The sequence below is a fragment of the Pyxicephalus adspersus genome, chromosome 2 (genome assembly GCF_032062135.1).
Source record: "Pyxicephalus adspersus chromosome 2, UCB_Pads_2.0, whole genome shotgun sequence".
In the NCBI taxonomy this organism is placed as follows: Eukaryota; Metazoa; Chordata; class Amphibia; order Anura; family Pyxicephalidae; genus Pyxicephalus; species Pyxicephalus adspersus.
In genome coordinates, this window is record NC_092859.1 from 142,599,915 (window position 1) to 142,618,550 (window position 18,636).

The 18,636-nt window shown below is 35.3% G+C and overlaps 1 protein-coding gene across 1 annotated transcript in view; it reads right to left on the reverse strand.

The window, feature by feature from the left end:
* Nucleotides 1-718: 718 nt before the first annotated feature.
* MCTP2 (multiple C2 and transmembrane domain containing 2) overlaps nucleotides 719-18,636 on the reverse strand; it is a gene marked incomplete in the record, with an annotated part of 128,402 nt that continues 110,484 nt past the window's right edge. Inside the window, 5 exon segments of the mRNA XM_072402684.1 lie at nucleotides 719-4,088; nucleotides 6,272-6,369; nucleotides 8,383-8,492; nucleotides 10,594-10,703; nucleotides 18,162-18,203. Of these exon segments, the coding sequence (XP_072258785.1) occupies nucleotides 4,020-4,088; nucleotides 6,272-6,369; nucleotides 8,383-8,492; nucleotides 10,594-10,703; nucleotides 18,162-18,203 (429 nt within the window).

Below are 18,636 nucleotides of genomic sequence, written 5' to 3' on the forward strand. Positions count from 1 at the left end.
AAACTATCAGAACTATGAAAAGCTAGACTGGCAGTGATAAATGTCTAGTATTGAATCGGAATACATTTGTGCGTGTTTTTTTTCTTTCTGGTATTGCATGTTAGGGATTCTGTTTATAATTAGAGTTTGTTCGCAGCATTAGGTCTTGAATAAGGAAACAAAATGAGGACATGAGTTATGGTGTTTGTGGCAAAAAAACTATGACTATGTGGTGATGGACAGATTACATTTGACAGGACCTTGTTTTAGTAAAAAAAAAAACAAAAAGCAAATGATTTAGAGAATTTTGCAATTTTTTTGTTTTTTTGATAAGGGAAATCATAAGCTCCTAAAACATAAAGGAAATACAAATTAGCCAATAACGAACACTGTAAAACCACTTTACTTCGAGCCTTATGCATAAATACTTTTGTGAAATGCATTACCCAGCTCTGTTTTAAATGAAAACTTCTATTGTTCTCCATTGTATGAGCATTAAAATGCCAGCTGCCAACAGGTTGTCAAGTTTGTTGGGAAATTAAATTCATGTTTTTTTTTTTCTTTTGAAACATGCCAAAGCACACAACTGGCATATGACTTTATAGTATATTAAATTATAGCTGATTATTAGCCCATTAGCATTACAAGTATTTAACGTAAACTGTATATTCTTGACACAAAACAGTTTTTTTTTTTATGTTTTATGTTTTTTTTTGTTTTTTTAATAATAAAGGCACAGTTTTGTTTTTACTTTCTTCTTTTAATAAAATTTGACATTATCACATGTATTTAGTGCATTTCAAAGAAAATATACAACTTTTCATTTTATTTGATATAAAAAATATAATTCTAACCAGAAATAAAACTACACCCTAAAATGAGTAGACTGTAACCAATATTAATGTAACCAAGAGGAAGAAAACACCAATCAGGACTATGTGTAAATGAGTTAAAAATAACGAACATTTTTACTTCAGATGTGAATGTGGTTTTACAGTCATAAGTTAGAAAATGTTCTTCTGCACTGTTCATTGCCATGTTTGAACTCCAAGTATTAAGGATCTTCAAGAAATCTTCCCATTTGAAATGAAAATTTATGTGAAAGTCTTTCTCTTCAGGCATATGGTTGTAATGATGACGGGAGACAACGTGGGCCATAGAAGCAATATTGTATCAACAGTGTCATAAAAGCAAGATGGTGTTTGTCAACGTGTAACCTGCTGAAGACCACTGAAGAACATTTTAGGTTTCCAAAAGATCTGTCCTCTTGTAGAAAGACTTCCTAGTCATACTCACTTGATTTAAAGGCCACCTGAAATAAACTTCCATAGCTTTCCATTGAAAGTAACTGGGGAGCCTCCACGATTGCATTAGCTTACTTTAATTTTAACACAAACTGCCGCCCCATGTCAGAGCCACGTTACCTTGTATTGCTCAGTTCTGAAATTAAAATATGCTGCATCTTCTTTACTCAAAGCCAACAGACATTAGAAGTCCAATCGTAGGAAGCCAACAAAAAATAGAATTAAACTTTCATTGATAGCAAAATCTGAAACAGAATTTTTTTTTATCTAATTTTAAAAACTACACTACATGTAAGCTAAAAAAATCAGATGGCTTTATGCTAAAGCTTACACATTACCTATGCATAGAGACAACTAAAACGTACCTGGGTTAAATTCATAGTCGTATATAAATGCTATGAAAGTGGTTCCAGCTAGTCTCAACAATTAAAGAAGAAAAAAAAAACAAAAATGGGTGATTGATGCTTAACTGTAAAGCAGACGTACATCTAAAAAGAAATATTTATTAGACAATTTTACACAACTATAAATTATGTAGACATTAAAAGACATATTCCTCTTCAATACATACAATTATTAAACTTTGGCACATGCAGCATTTCACAATTTTTGAATGCCTTTTGATAATGTTCTACAAAAGAAGTATACATCCAGAAAGTTATGACATTGTGACCTTGAAAGGATTTGAAAGGATTTGAAATACTGATCTTTTTTCACCCTAGGAACAAAATAGATTTTTCTTTTGCGGCATGGGACAATATATGGCAAAATCATAATTGAATAAGAAGAATTTAAATTTTTTTAACAAACTTGAGCAAGACCTTGTATATTTTGTTCAATTTGTGGTACATTAAAGTCCTAAATTGGATTGGGTCAAGTTAAGAATGGTAAACCAACATGTATGAGCCTAAATTACTGGTCAGTTCACTCAAAATCAATATATTTTAGTTGTTAGTAGAAACAGAAAGGATAAATCGCTGATAATTTATAGAGTCTCTTAGGGACTATATTAGTGAAATATCTGTACAGGACAATTGTACCATTGAACAAATGTTCATTAATCCTTTATTCCTGAGTGCTACCTACCTGGACATATACTTGCCTTCCTTGTTGATCCAAGGATCCTTAGTGTAGGACCCTGCCTGGCACCACACAACCTTTCTAACAAAAGCATTCCACCCAGGTGTTTCATTCAATGCTCAATTGCACTGTGGCTTCATTTCTTTAGGTTAGCTGTACACACGGTGGCCTCCAGTGGTCCAGCAGAGTACAGATTACTATTCACAATGAATGGGACTGTAGCACTGATAGTAAAGCAGAAAAATCTGTGTGGAGCCAAGGTGGTGCAGCATAGAGATTACTGGACTAAAGAGAAAGGTAAGTATTTGTCAAGGTTAGCAGCACTTAAATAGGATATTAATTAAAGGCCAGTTGATATCGGCAAATTCCTTTCTAAATTCCTGAATGAAGAGGTGTTCCACCATATATGTTTTATTCTATATTATGGTGTTATGGGGCATGTAACAAGAGTTGCTCAAGCACCAAAAGCTCCCAAGTATACAGGAATTATGGCACAGAGTTCTCACCGAGTGTCCTGGATATACAAAATGCCAGGTACTGACTCAGATCATCAGATTCCTACCAAACTTCCAAGGAGTCTTTATTACCATATGGATATGCTATATATATATATATATATATATATATATATGGACTGGCCTCTTATAAATCAAATATGACAACTGTTCTAGAACACCACAAAATTACATCTTTAAACATTTTAATAATGCCACAGTTTTACTTTCAAAGTCGTTTGGTTGGTTGGTTGTGCTTTTTTGGTCTATATTTAACTCTTGGGCCATCTTTCTAAAAAGAAATGGCCTGTAAACTAGTGAGTGTTTCCAAACCCTGACAAAAATTAGAAAAATATCTTCATAAGATTTCTGTAGTGTGCGGAAAAGTGCTAGAAATCGATTATATAAAAATACTTCTATATTTTACAACATTATATACAGTTTGGCAGTAAGGTGCAAATGCAAACTTTTTTTTAAATTTGGTACAGATGTTTTATAGTATGTACATATATGCAGCATGAGGAGATCTTGATAAGAAAGGTTTGAAAAACTAGATATAAAAAGGTGGTGTTGCTACAGTAAACCAAACATCATTCCCATTTTCTAAAAATGGATCTGGAAATGAGACTTGGTGCTTTAGGTAGCACCACTAGTTTCTCATTCAACAATATTTTACACATATAGAAATATGAAATCAAACAGTTAAAGCTGTGTTATATACTGTGCTTTCTGGACAAAAGCAAACACAGGATAATGCAGGTAAATCAGAAACAGAGAAATGTAGCACATTGAGCATTCTAATGGCAGGGTCCATCACATGAAAGTTTTAAGGCCTTTGTCAAACAGTCTTATATGTTTGTACCCCCACCAGAAGAACAAAAATACAATTTACCATAACTTTTTCAAAAGACATATGACTGTTACATTGTCCTTCCTTTACATTTAGAGCGTCATACCTGATCGTCATTGGCAAATCTCTATAAAGTAGACTAATCTGAAGCCTGTCAGAAAGCCTATTTGGTTTCTTAATAATATGAAAAAAAAACTTTTAGGGGGTTACCAGCACCCCTACACCGTTCTTCTCTGAGTACAGTCCTGGCTGTGATGAGTTAGTGTATGATATTATTTGGATAAAAACCGAGAACTCAGATAATGGACTCCGTTACAAGCCAGTTCGCTTCTTCCTAAGGGCACCTTGGTTACTGGAAGGTTTTATTTCAGCATACTGCACCTGTAAAAGTAAACAGACATGACGTTTGCTATTAAGTAATTGAAGCTTTCTACGGAGTGAGATAATAGCTCCCTAAGGAGACACTCAAGGAATCTACGGAACATTCTGAGTAATGAATCATTTTCTAAACATGAGAACACTGAAAATTAATTGGTAGCCAGAATGGAGTAACTTCTACATGAGCAAATATTAAGTGTGGATCTTATTTTAATGAGGCAGAGGGGCTTCTAACAGATTTTAGAAATGGCAAATAGGTGTCCTTTTTACTGAGTTAAGGCTATTACAACGCACTGCACAAGTGAATTAAAAAGCCCCCAGAGAGCATACAAAAAAATGCACATTAGTGGAATGTAAAAGCCTTAGTACAAACCTATAAATAAGGATGACAAGCAGAAAAGCATACTAACAACAAGTTCATTACATGAGGTGCGCCATGTAACTTGATAAGCTAACCCTTGCTGGTTTAGCTGTGCATTCCCTCTGGAACAGTTCCAGATGAGCAATACCAGGCTCTATGGCTGGCTATGGACAGGGCCAGCTCATAGGCAAAGGAGAAAGAAGCTAGCAGGCAAGAATAGAAGGCATTTATGAGCTGGACAGAATACCCTCAAAAATATTCAGCACGTGTGACATGATCTGCTCTTGTGTTGACTGGAAGGAGCTGCTGAATAAATATCAGGCATGGGTTTCCAATCTGGCACCTCTACCAGATGCCAGAGAAAGCCGATATATCTAAGTGAATTTCTGTGCTAGTGTGATGTGCTACGGGCTGCCTAGCATCAATTGATTTCTTTTTTTAATTAAAATGACAAAAGGTTTAACCAGTGACTGCAACCAGGCATGCAATACTTAATGGATACGCAGCACTTGCAATTCATAAATAGCACACTTTGGCTTAGCAAATTGTGGTTACATCCATTAACAGCTTCATTTCTCTATCTGGCCAGCACTGCTTGGTGTACGAGGTGGAACTTCAAGCTGATCACACAGAGGAACTTGACATGTGGAAATGATAGTACTTAATACATTCATTATCAAGGCTATCTATGGCTTTATAACCTAAGAAAATTGGGCTGTGTTTTCCTCAACAAAAATTCTACAATCTACAGGTTACTGCCTTTGTGTTTTATGGTGGAAATCCACAAAGATTTTCAAGACAATATAAAGGTTTGGTTAGTTTTCTAAAACAGTTTAGGTTTTTCACTTATCAAAGTAAATTATTAGGATTTTTCATTGTACTTTGTGGATGTGGTAATAAAAATTAGCTTCCAAAGGGAACCCAATCATGTTAGGAAACATGAGCAAAAAAAGTATTTTGCTTGCACATGATTGAAAGGCTGAAGTCAGCAAAGCTTCACTAAGCAAAGTACTAATACTCTTGGAATGGATAAATTTGCTGTGGTAAGTGGACATCCTATATTACTCTAATAAATCGATCCCATTGTTTTGCTAGTTGATGTTCATTGATAGATAATAACAGCGGAACAGCTTAAATTTGGACTTTTTCACTCCTTTATGTTGAAAAATTCACAAGTTTTTTTTCTCAAAGACATGTGTTGCATTAAAAGTTAATAAAACTCAAAATACATGTTGAGTTTTATTTGCGTTTTCTTCTTGGAGGCAATGAGCAGTATAAACATATGGCTTATATAATGCACTAATTATAACATACGCGTTTATAGCAGTTTAAGTGTGTTTGCCATATATTGCCATTCACTTTACTGTAATAAGGTTTTCACACCACCCTAAAACGCATAGTTTGAAATTTTAGCTTGCTATGATGGTGTGTCGTAGTGAACATAAAACACAAAGGGTTCAAAGCGATCTGGACCAAGCTTCTTTAATGTGCACTTTTTTCTTTCAGAAAGCGAAAATAGAACATAAAGCAAAACTGGTAATGGCTAAAAGCAAAGACATTTTATACCCACTCTTTTGTGTTTTTTTCCTTTGCTTTTCAAATTACAACATGCTACTGTTTAATCCTGCTAGATATATTGTTCTTTATGCAGCATTTTGGTAAGACAATGTCTTCTAACTAATGAATATTCAGTGTCCACTAAGTACATGTTAATTATCAAATGTGAGAAATCAGATTTTGTATTAATGTTTTAGGTAGGGGAGAGAACTTTGAATATATATATATATATATATGTAATATATATATACCATACAGACACACGTACCTTTTGAACATCCGATGGTACCCTGGAGAGAAAATCCAGAAACTCATTATTGTCAATGGCATATGGGTTCCGAAGCTTCTTTGTAAATTTATTGATGCCTGTGAAGAAAAATCAATTTGAGCTTATTCTTACTTGAGACACAATGAATGCCGGCACATCAGCCAAGGTAGTATGAGCAAATTCGCAGGTTAGGAATGAGTGTGAAAGCCTGGTGTTCCGTTTCTATGCTGGTCACATGTTAATTTCTCAGAACGAAAATGAAGAAAAAGAAAACACATTCAGCTTACTACACTTTGATTTACACCTGAGCTCTTGGAATATTTAACTTCCATTTTAAAAATCTCATTAGATCCATCAGTGTGAAAACAGCCATGTCACACCACATGCATATTAGGCAAATGGTACAAAGACTGCTTGTGGAGTCTTTGCAGATTTTTTTTAATGCCAGGGTGGTTCACATTGTGCAATTGTGCTGGTATTCTTAGTAAAAAGGTTGGTTTGTGTTAGGTAGACAAGCACTAATTTACAATACATAAAAACAGCTAAAAGTAATGTCATTCTGAGAAGTATGGTAACCAGGAACCCAAATCATCAGAAATCACTGCTTATTACTGCAAAAGTGTTGAGCTAGGTCTGAAAATGAGAAGATGCCATTAAAGGTATAGCATGGTTTCTTGATTTAGTACACTTAAACTGTGTTAATGGCCCTCAGAAATCTATGTATTGAGGCTACTAGCTCCCAATTTCAAATAAGAGGGTGACAATCTGGTCCATTTCTAGCTCAGAAGTTAATTACCAACAGTGCCCACAGTGGCCCACTAAGCCTTGTGCAGACATCAGATACTTGTTGCTAAAAACAATCTTTCATGATTGTTCCAAATGACAAATGAATAGGCGAGAACTGTACACACAGCATTGTTTTGTTTTATAGAGAGGGGAGGATGGAGGGATGAGCAAGCGGCAGCCTGCTGTGCTTTCTTTCATAGAAATGCACAGTGGTCATTCCCAAACATTGGTCATCAATTAACCTCTTACCTATTTAGAAAGCTCTAATACTGCAACCAAATTCCTTTTCTACATGCAAAAAGTCCAATTAATTTTTATTATGAAGGTAAAAGTTAATAGTTTATTAACTATATTCATTGGTTTTCCTTGTAAAATAGGAAGTACCATTTATGATTGACTTTCACTTGAGTCACTGTTATTAGGGTTATTTACTTAAGAAATATAGGCACTTAGGTGGTATAGAATGTGGTGAAAACACACTTTGCAAAAGCAATTATGTTCAAGGAAAAATAAAAAAAAGTATTTTACTTGCACACGATTGGATGGTGTATGTTGATGGTGATGCAAATGTTTAACATTAAATTTGTTATGTTCTCCACCACTGTCAAGATATTTAAGCTACTTTCTCCTTCAAACCATTTCCTTATTCCAAAGTGTTCTAAACCAGCAGTCACCAACTGCAAGAAAATTTTGGTGGTCCTCAGAAAAATTTGGAAATTATTTGCAATTTTTATGTTTTAATTGTAGTAAAACAAAAATAAAATTATAATAAATTCTTATATTCTGAATTACACATTTTGCTGTTATTTTGCACTAAATTTAAACTGTACTAGAAACAGAAAAACAAGGGAGGTGCAGCGTGACATCAATGTAGTCCTAAATTGAATGAGATTCAATGAGATTCCAATGAAAAACCCATAATAAGTGAGAAAAAGCAAACAAATACTTTGCATTTCTTTATTAACACCGAAGATAACGCAACTAATAATAATAGTAACAATAGTAATACTTCACTTAACCATGAACTGATCATTGAATCAGAGCCTGCACAGTCCTCGTCAGGCACCATTAGGAAGGTCATTATTATCATTAAATCATTATTTTTTAAAATTTTTTTATCTTTTTTAATATATTAATGATTCGCCGGACTTAAAATGATGAATTTAGTGGTCTGTGAGGTCTGAAAGGTTGGTGACCGATGTTCTAAACTACATTGACCATAAGGTCCACAACTGTTACATCTTATACAGAACTATCTAAAACTCACATGTAGAAATTCCATAGACTGGATTTTTCCATTTTATAATACAATGTAAGCCACTTACCCCATATCAGAATGATGTATCTTATAGGTATGAAATACAAAAGAATTGTTGCGACAAGAAGTATAAAGCAGGCGAGCAGAGACAGGAATGGAACACTCCAGTTAAACGTGCTGCAAAAAAATATATATGTATAAAAAATACAGGGTACACAACTTCCAACTTCCACTTGTTAAATAGCTTTAGACATATAAAATTGTGTTTTGGTACATGTCTGATACCCCAAGGGTAAGATATGCAACATCTTTAGGTTAAGGACAGGATAGTCCTTACTAGTCCCTTAATATTTTTTTTCTCTGTGCATTTATTGTCTGAATAATAATGACTCGGATATTGATGATGTTATTAATAGAATTTGGTAATGAAGAAAATTTCACTAATGGCATCTATTTTAGGACTGCTGGATCCCTAACCTCTCTCCCAGTACCAAGGGTAAAGAGACCCTAATTTTGTCCAGTAGCTATAATGTGTAATAACCAGTTGATATAGGGTATGCATATATATCACATTGCATAGAATATCCAATCACGTGCATAAAAAAATAAGCTTCAACAGCCTAAACTATTTTATTAAATCAACCTCTAGGTCTCTTCTTGAAAATGGAGATCTGGAGAAAATTCCTCTGCAGTCCAAAGAACCATTATCCCTAGCTCAGCCAATATCCTTCTGTAGTCCATGTGCAGTAAATGTTTGTTCACTTTTCAATGGAGAAATAGGTTTAGACAAAATCTCCAAATAGTTCTGAGATGGATACTGCCAACACTTTGTCAATCCTTAATTATCACAACCAAGGTTTTAATGTATTAAAATACTTGCAATTATTGAGTTTTGTAAGGCCACCCTAAGAAGTATTCTTTCCAAGCACTCTGCATGAAGTATCAATATATAACAAATCGTACATACAAAATATAGAACATTTAACAGAGTACCCTTGTGTGTTTCTCCACTCAATGTGCAGATACCACCACCTATAAACATCACAGTCTGCACATTATCAGCAGGTGCTCCAGATCTCATGCAGTTTCTAGTTGCTGGTCCACCTCCCACAACCATTTAAGTGTTCTGTACTGTACTTGCTGCTTCACGGTAGCTCACTCATTCAAAGCCCCATGGCACAACACTTTACTCAAAATAAACTGCCTGCATGCTGACCAGGAGACGCACTGTGTAATCAGGAGGGAGTTCAACCAGGCTCCTGGGGAGTTTAAAAAGGTTGCAAAGTATTTTTCCTTGAATGTCTTTAGAACCACTTTAGAAATGCTCGGACAAGCGGGCACAAAGCCTAAACAAAAGAAAATTCAGGCACAAACAGGAGCCATTAAATATCTAGCAGGGGGTTTTGTAATATACAGAACTTAATTAATAGGGAGTAGAGGAAGTGGTAGTTATTTCTAACATGTTAAAGTAGGAGCAACACCTGTAGTATTCGGATATTTAGAAGCATTCCATGCAACATCAAATTCCGTATTTATATTTACCTTTAACACCCAGTTATTGTTTTTTTTCTTTTTTGTGCCGGACTTTGTTAACTAACTGTGTACGGATTGAAAATGTGTGTTCATAGACACCTAAATGTTTCACCATATCCAGTTGCTTGCAAATATGACCAAAAAGATATCTACCATAATATGCCCAAAGTGGATTTATACGCCTTTCACAACACTTTGCTAAACTGCAGAGCGTTAGTCTATGATTTGGAAACAATGCAAGCAACACCAAATTATCCACAAAAGAAAACTAAGCAGGAGCCTGGGAGCCCTGCTGCAACTTTCAGAAAAACGGAGAAATAGTGCAATTTTTAGAGCAGCCTTCCTCAATCTTTAATATCCCCAAGGAACCCTTAAAAATACATTATTGGAAAAATGCACCTCAAATTGATGATCAGCGTGAAGAATGTTCCTCTTACCATAGTGGTCCAAATTCAATTCAGATAAACAGTTAAAAAGAATTTTGGGGTTATAATTGTAGCACCGTAAAGTGTTGTTAAACCCCACAATATGCAGGCACATGGTAGTTCTGCCAGCTACAGCTCAAGGAACTCCTGGCAACCCCTATAAACCCTAGATGACATAGACAACAATGGCTCCCTGTAACTTCAGAAGAGAGGGTGCACTTGTAAGCTGTTGGTATTTTGTAGACTTTACTAGTATAAAGGATGCAGAGGTAATTTTTTTTAAGAGTTTAAAAGCTTGAGTTTAGAAGAGTTGAACTTACTTTTTGATTCGCTCTCCAAAGCTTGCAATCTCTTCTAAAATATTCTGAACTGTGATAACAATGTCTTGTACCATCTGAATTCTGTCCCTGATGCTCTTTTTCTCAGACTCCTAAAAAATGATAGCAAAAAATAAAGTTGTAAAAGCAGCATATAATATGTAATGTTACATTCACCGGATAAGCCAGCTACCGTAAAGGGTCAGTCTGCTTTCCAGTATTATGTTTAGCTCTTGGAGTACTAGTAGTCAAATTCTGCACACTTCTCAGTTCTCACTCCTTCGCATGCCTACTGTGCTATAATCTAGGGGGGCAGGTAGTAACTCTTGTTATTGATAATTAATTAGGTTATTCTGGCAGATATAAAAAGCAAAATGCCACTTTTTCCACCATATACTTGCCCCACAAGACCTGCAGGTTTAGAGATGACCCAATTCTCTAACCATCATTTGGCCCATGCCAAAGATATCAAAGTTTACCTATTTTTCCTTCTTGTATTATTTTGCCTTGAAGAACTGAATAATAACTTGCTGCCCAATATATCCTACCCCAGTAACATGTGCCATTGTAAGAAGATGTACTGTGTGGGTATTGTTGATTCAGTGGTTAGCACTCTCGCCTTTGCAGCTCTAGGTCCCAGCCAGGACACATAGATGCAAGGGATTTGTATGTTCTTCCCTCGTTTGAGTGGGTTTCCTTTGGTTTAATCCCAGGTTCCAAAAAAACATGCAAAGAGGTTATTTGGCTTCCCCCTAAAAATTTGGTCTAAGACTGGGTTAATGACATATGACTATGGTAGGGACATTGGACTGTGAGCCCCACTCAAGGACAGTTAGTGATATTACTATGGACTTTGTAAAGCAATGCTTAATTTGTCAGTGCTGTATAAATACAAGTTATTATTATACCAGTAAATGGGTTATAAAATGTTGTTGATTGGTGATGTTTAAGTGGGTATGTGTGCAATCAATATATATATATATATATATATATATATACACATACACACACAATTTTTGACCAAATTCACCCCGTATTATTCCTTCCACTGAAAAAGTCTGAGCAGCTGAGACAAGCCTACTCATGCTGCTGCATGGAGACATCATCTGGCAGTGCCATCGACATCCTGCTGACTTTATTTACACATTTCAGATTGAACCAAGAAATGTGGTGATAACACAGTTTAACAAGCACAACATTACTTCTGCTGTAACTATCAAGCTGCTTGGGAAGAGCAGGGAGGATTCAATCTGAGCAACACAACAGCATCGACGCGGCTTTACCTTATTTTTAACATAGGTTTCTAAACCAAGGTCTCTAACTACAAGAGTTTGTTATGTTGCAGAGGAATGATATAAAAAAATAAATAGAGATGACAGAAGGACGGTTTTAAAAGAAATGAGACATTAAGAAATAAAAGATGCAAAGCTTTAACCCTGAACTCCAAGCATGCAACTAAAAACTGATGAACTTGCCACTTGCCAATGAGTTTGTAGTTCTGTTCATCTGTTAATATGTTTAAGGCATTCCTACCAGACTGCACAGCCATGCCCTGGACCTCTTTGCATTCAATAATGCAAATAAGTAGGGTTGGTAGAACTTGCCTCTGTTTGGTTTGCTGGCATTTCATCCGAACTGACCCCAATGTTTGGGCTGATTTGTAGTCAAATTTGAATCCCACTGAGGTCAATGACAGGCAAATTCAACAACACTACAACCAGCAGAGCTAAGCCAATTATACATGGGGACTATGATGGCTTTTATAGTTGGCTGGCAAGTTTAGCTTAACCTTAAAGTTTTTTTTTTTTTGTCAATTTCCTGAGCATGTGGGTCTGTTTTTTAGCCAAACGGGAAGGGGGCTACATATGTTTTGCTTCTTTGGCAAAATAGATCCAAAGGAAATTTTATGGAGAGAAGAAGGGGCACACATGCTCACTGCCCCATTTCCTATTGAAGAAAGTCTCACGTCTAATGAAGGGTCTGGTATTACTATTGGTGAGCAAATTTGAAGCTTTAAGGCTGCAAAAATTGGCTGGCTGACTATGACATCTGTCACAGGCCATTGGCCTGGTTGGCTGAGCCATGTTATTTTTGTCAATAACAAGCTTGGTTAACAACCCCCCCCCCCCCCAGGCAAAAGGCATAACAAGCCAGAATGCCACAAACATTATATTAAAACACCCAACTTCCCCACTATTAATTTCAATAAAGAAACTCAATTTCATAACTGTATTACAGTTATTAACTTAGTAAAACAAAGATTTTTTTTCAGTTATTACCAATTTTACAATTCTTTCAATTCTTTCTGTGCTAGTTGCACAATATAATTTATTGGACAACCAGCTCCTGACAATTGCCAAATGAAAAGCAACACATGTTTTTAAAACAGTCATCTGCAGAAAGAGTGCTCATTCAAGAACAATATATAATCAACTTTAGACATTAAACTAAGTGGCACTAAAAAGCAGCCTTTTATCACCGTAACACGATTCAGAATATGAATCTGTTCTGGAGAAGGCAATGTGTTTGAATCCACTTTTCAACCTAACACTGCACAGCCTAAATACTTTGTCTGCTGCATCATCGTTACAAAATAGTGCATAGGACAATACGTATAGTAATCCACAAGAAAGGAAACAGATGCTCCGAACAGACATTTCAGAACACCGTGTATCTGGAAAATGCCAAAATGCTGACAGGATGTTAATTTATTAAAACACATTCTAAAAGGAAATTTAACATAAAATAGTGAAATTCAATTAGGCTTGTTTACATTTCTTTGTGAAATCTATGACAAAATAACAAAGGCAAGAATGACCTGAAGAATGCCTGCTGTACTGCAATATTTTTATAGTGAAATACGGATCTGAACGCTCAGCATTTGCCTCCATTACTTCAATCAAAACGCTTACAAAATGGGTCAAGGCATTCAAAAAAACAAAAACCTTTCAACTTAGTTAACAGTCTGTTTTCCTAAGAGGGTTCAGAATTCGTTAACATCTTGAAGTTACATTTTGCATATAATTTCAGCCAGCAGATGTCCAACAGTGAAGTTCTTGTGCTGCATCCTTTCAGTGGAACAAAATCATGAGGTCATTATTCCATCATATCGCAGACCAAAGAGATCTTGCTTTTGACATGATACACTCTGAACTATTCCCTCTAACAGAACACTGTAGAAAGAATCCAGCAGAGTGTGTTCCATCTGGGGAAATAGAAGTCAAATGAGGGTTGAATCTGTGCTATAAAAATCTGCTATGAATGACATGACAGTGCAACTTTCACAGAGGAACAGAAATGGATGAGGAAAAGGAAAAAGTGTTACCATGGTTCATGAAAAACAAATATGGAAACCACTCTGATCTATTTGAAACTAGTAAAAAAAAAAAAAAAAAAAAATCAAGTGAAATTAAAAAAGGCAGTAAAATTTGTTGGTGTGACAAACCTACAAAAAAAAAAAAAAAAAAAAAAAAAAGGGAAGATTGTACATGGGCAGGATAATATACAATTAATATATAGGGAGTGCCCAGCACAAAATATCCTAAATCTGTTTTACCTACAGAGGTTTTAGCTGCATAGATCAGCAAATACATGTGTACATGACACGGCCATGTTACGGGACCTCTGCCAATTCTATACTGATAAGTAATACTAATCTGATATCCCAGCTATGGGGGATATGCAGAAAATGCAGACAGCGTTCTTACCCAGGGAGATGGGCATTTGTCAACTAAATGGTTTTAATGGTCTTGGATGCCAATTTTCAACTGCTAGGTGTCTGGAAGTGTCAATAGCATTTTGACATGCAATTACTGAACATTTGGGAAGTTTATGGAAGTGATTTGGGCAGTAAACCACACTGAAGCAACTCAAAACTGCGGATCCAACGAACGTCTGTAGAAAAAGGCATTGCAACCATTGAAACTTCAATTCAATGATAACCGGGTCATTAGAGTGGTTGAGGACTTGGTGAACTATAGACGGCTTTCAAAAACCAACCCTCAGAACCTAACCTTTTGGTAAAGCAATACACCAAATATGATCTTAAAAAAATGTGACCTGAAGACTATGGGACACATTTATTTAATCTCTCTAAGGCTGGAGAGGATACACTTGCATCAGTGAAGCTGGGTGATCCAGCAAATTGGAATGGATTTCTTCAAAGTAATTTGCTTTTTGTTAACAAATGTTATGAATCCTGGACCAGATCCATTCCAGGTTTGCAGGATCATTCCACAAATGACAATGTATCCTTTAATAAATCAGGCCCTATCTCTCACCTTTAATTGATGTGGTGGACTCTATTTACCATGATAGAATAGTTTTACTATAGGCTACTGTAACAGAAAATAAACTTCACTCAAGGCAAACAGCTAAATAAATACAATACATGTTTACTGTTTTAATTGATGTGTGTATATTTGTACAGCCAGTATTGTGAATTATAGCTATTACAATGTATACCCAGGCAGGTGATGCACTTTTTTTCTGGTTCAGCAATGCTACTTTACATGTCTCTATATTAGTTAGTAACAGGACAATTAATCACCTATGATAACAGGGCAATCCTCATAATAGTACAATTTTGCATTCGCGAGTATTCATTAGTGATACATGGTTTGGTGTTTGTCTGGAGTTCTGCTTTAAAGCAACCCAGTGGCTTCCCTAACTAAATAAAGCGGAAAGCATACTGCAATAGAAGATGACAAATACTTAGGATTGATGAAAACTTCCAGAATTTGACAGCTACTGCTACAGATTCCTCTGGCCAAATCAGATAATTTGCCCCCTGCTACATGCTGTGGTTCCTCCTGCCAACCCCTAGACAAATAAATTGCTTTATGGTAAACAAGTGTTGGGGGTTAAACCACAGCAGAAGTGGGGGACAATCTGTCAGACACATTAAAAAGTGATGAAAGAATTGGTACCAAAAGCTCTTCAAGAACACACCACCTGTTGAAAAGATAAATATTCATCAGATTCTATTGCTGACACTTTATTTTTTATTTAAATGGGAAAGGTGGGTCACTTTCAATAAAAAAAATGTAAGTTTCAGTCTTGTACACATGAACTTTTAAAGTCTGCACCAGGTGAATGAAGCAGCAGGAAATGGAGGTAAGTTTTTGGGGGTTTCCCATCAAAAGAAACCTTCACTTTACCTTTGACAGGCAATGTACCGGTAATATGTTTACCTTTTTGAAAGTATGTGAGCACACTGATGGAATTGTTTCAATCCAATAAAAGAAAAAAAAAATAACTGACTGTTATATTTGTTATATTAAAAGTTTGAATACAATTTTTGCAGTTATTTGCACTATTATTAACCTCCTTTTACATTCCCAATTCAGCTGTGTCCGCTAACCTGATTAACTCTAACCCCATACTCATGTCTACTGAGGTTAGTACACTAATCTTAGAATTTGATCCACAGTTTACCATAAAAGAATAATCTTGTTATTGCTTTTGCTATTATTCAGAATAAAATAAAGGTTCATTTATTCCAAGCCGAAATGTCAAAGTCACAAGGCTAAAAGACTTCATTAAGTGTCCTAAAACAAAGTACCACTTGATCTTCCTGCAGTTTTGACCATGACAGTGATGGCTTGTAGATAAGTACTCTTATTTGTGGCATGTTGATCCCTCCATTTCATTTATCAGCCCTATCCCTGAGAAACAGATGTTCCTCACACCCAGCATCAGGATCGTGAGCTACAGCTAATGCTCACACTATATAAAAGGTTCACAGACATCTCTATTTCCCCTTGTTGAAAAAACATGCTTTTTGCTTTTTCATGGCTGTTGGCTGCACTGTGTGGCTCACTCATTTGGACTATTTTTATCAATCCATCAATATCGCTCGCTGTACATGGTGCTTGGTGTCTCACTGAGCTCATGCAATTGTAGCCCTCTAGATGAAAACAAGCAAAATACCCAGGAGAACTCTAAGTGATTTTAGACTTTGTGATGCACATTCTTACATCCTCCTGATCAAAAACATAGTAAAGAAAAGAAAGTAAGAGACATTATATGCATATAGTACTTAGAAAAAAGTTTATTGTTTTCATGGCATTGAAGTCTGCCAGAAATACTAAAAGATAATACCATCTCTCCTTATACAATGGCTCCCCAATCTTTTCCTAATGTTCATTTATTTAGTGCTGGATTAAAAACAAAAACTTTATTTCTATGTGTAACAATTTAATATTACTTTTAAAACCCTTTAAACACAAGATTTGATTTAATATGTTTTAGCCAATATAAATATAATTAGTTTGACTGGGTATTAAATAAAATTACTCAAAATACCCTTTTGGTGACTTTATTTCTGCATTTTTACCATCCAGCTCCTCAGTATGTCTTGATACGTCACTGGGCTGTGCCCATGTGTGCTGTGTTATGTATACATACACACATATACTATATATATATATATATATATATATATATATATATATATATATATTACTAAGTTCAGCCTTCTTTTGCCTTTAGAATTTTTTGTGGCATAGTTTCAAGATGCCATCCATGTCAAATTGAAACACTGATCTATAAACAAGGGTGGGAACACTCAGCATTACCTGTCACCCACATAATGCTGTCCTAACATTACCAATATAACAATAATACACAATTTAAGACAAGTAACTTGGAACAATTACTACTTATAAACAATTATGGAGTATACAACAATTATACTCCATGACACCATAGTAAATTAATTATGTAAATTAGTATTGGTTATTTTCACAAATCAACATATTCTTCAAAATCAACATCTGCCTTGACACCTTTACCAACAGCATGGTGATTGGTTCGAGATGACCAATCTGAAATGTTGGTATATGTTTCTAACACACCTGAACTTGAGCAGCCATGTTTAAAGAGTGGTAAATGCCTTCATACCACAACCTAGATAAATAAGGACCTTACAGGCATGGTATGTTGTTAGGAGCTTGTATAGTCTTGACAAAGGTTCTGGAATAGAAATTGGGGTAAACTAGCAAAAAAAAAAAAAAAACTTTCAAATTAATTATTAAAGATATAAACCTTCATAGCCAGTTGATCAAGGTTTATACTTTTGATAATTTATAGAATTTTTACTTCTTCTTCAGCAGAAAAAGTAAATAAATAAGTGGTGGCACTAGCGGAGATATTGAGTTGGACTCTCTTCACTTTTCATGTATCGGTGATTTAGAATGTAGCAAATGCACGGGATGCTTAAGTATTCATGAGAACCTAAATACCGTATCACATTTCAGTGTATTTTTTTAAAGTAAAACCAATAAGACTTACAATATGTCATTTCACATTACTTTAGTTTTTTAAGTTTCTGTAAAAGAAAGCATTACAGCATTTGAAAACAAGGTTTTATGTCTTTATAAAGGAAATGCTGAAAGGAATGTTGGTGTAGCAAGTTCTCTTGCACTGAATACCTTATAAAAAAATCAGTGGTGATTTGTATTCTTTGATGAGATTGTTTGTAATGCTGTTGTTAAATGCTGTTACCTGATTCATTTTTTACTACTTGTGAGAAATGAAAGATGTGGCTGTGTATTATGTGGTAAACTTACTTTTTCATCTTCCTCATCATCTTCACCAATATCCATTCCATCCTGAAATCAGAAAAGGAGACATGCTCAGCTTTACATTCTAAGACTCCAGATATATTTCATGCTCATGAGCCTATCCTTTCAGTGGCCTACACAGTTAGGAACAAATACCACTGTGTGACAAGGTGCAATGGGTCTGATTTAAAAAAGCTGTCTATGATTGGAGAACATAGAGTCTCATGGGAGAACCTGGGTGATGCAGCAAACAATAAAGTTATTCTGGTTTAGGACTAAAAAATTTTTCAGGTGTGCTGAATCATCAATGATAATCATCTTCAGTCTTGGAGAGCTTTGATAAATCAGGCTCAAGGTACTTACCAAATAAAATAACAAATAAAAAAATACATAGCAGACTTTTTTCTGCATACTCTGGATGGGGGACATTTTATTGTCATTAAGATATATATTCAAGTATAAAAACACTATAAAGTTAACT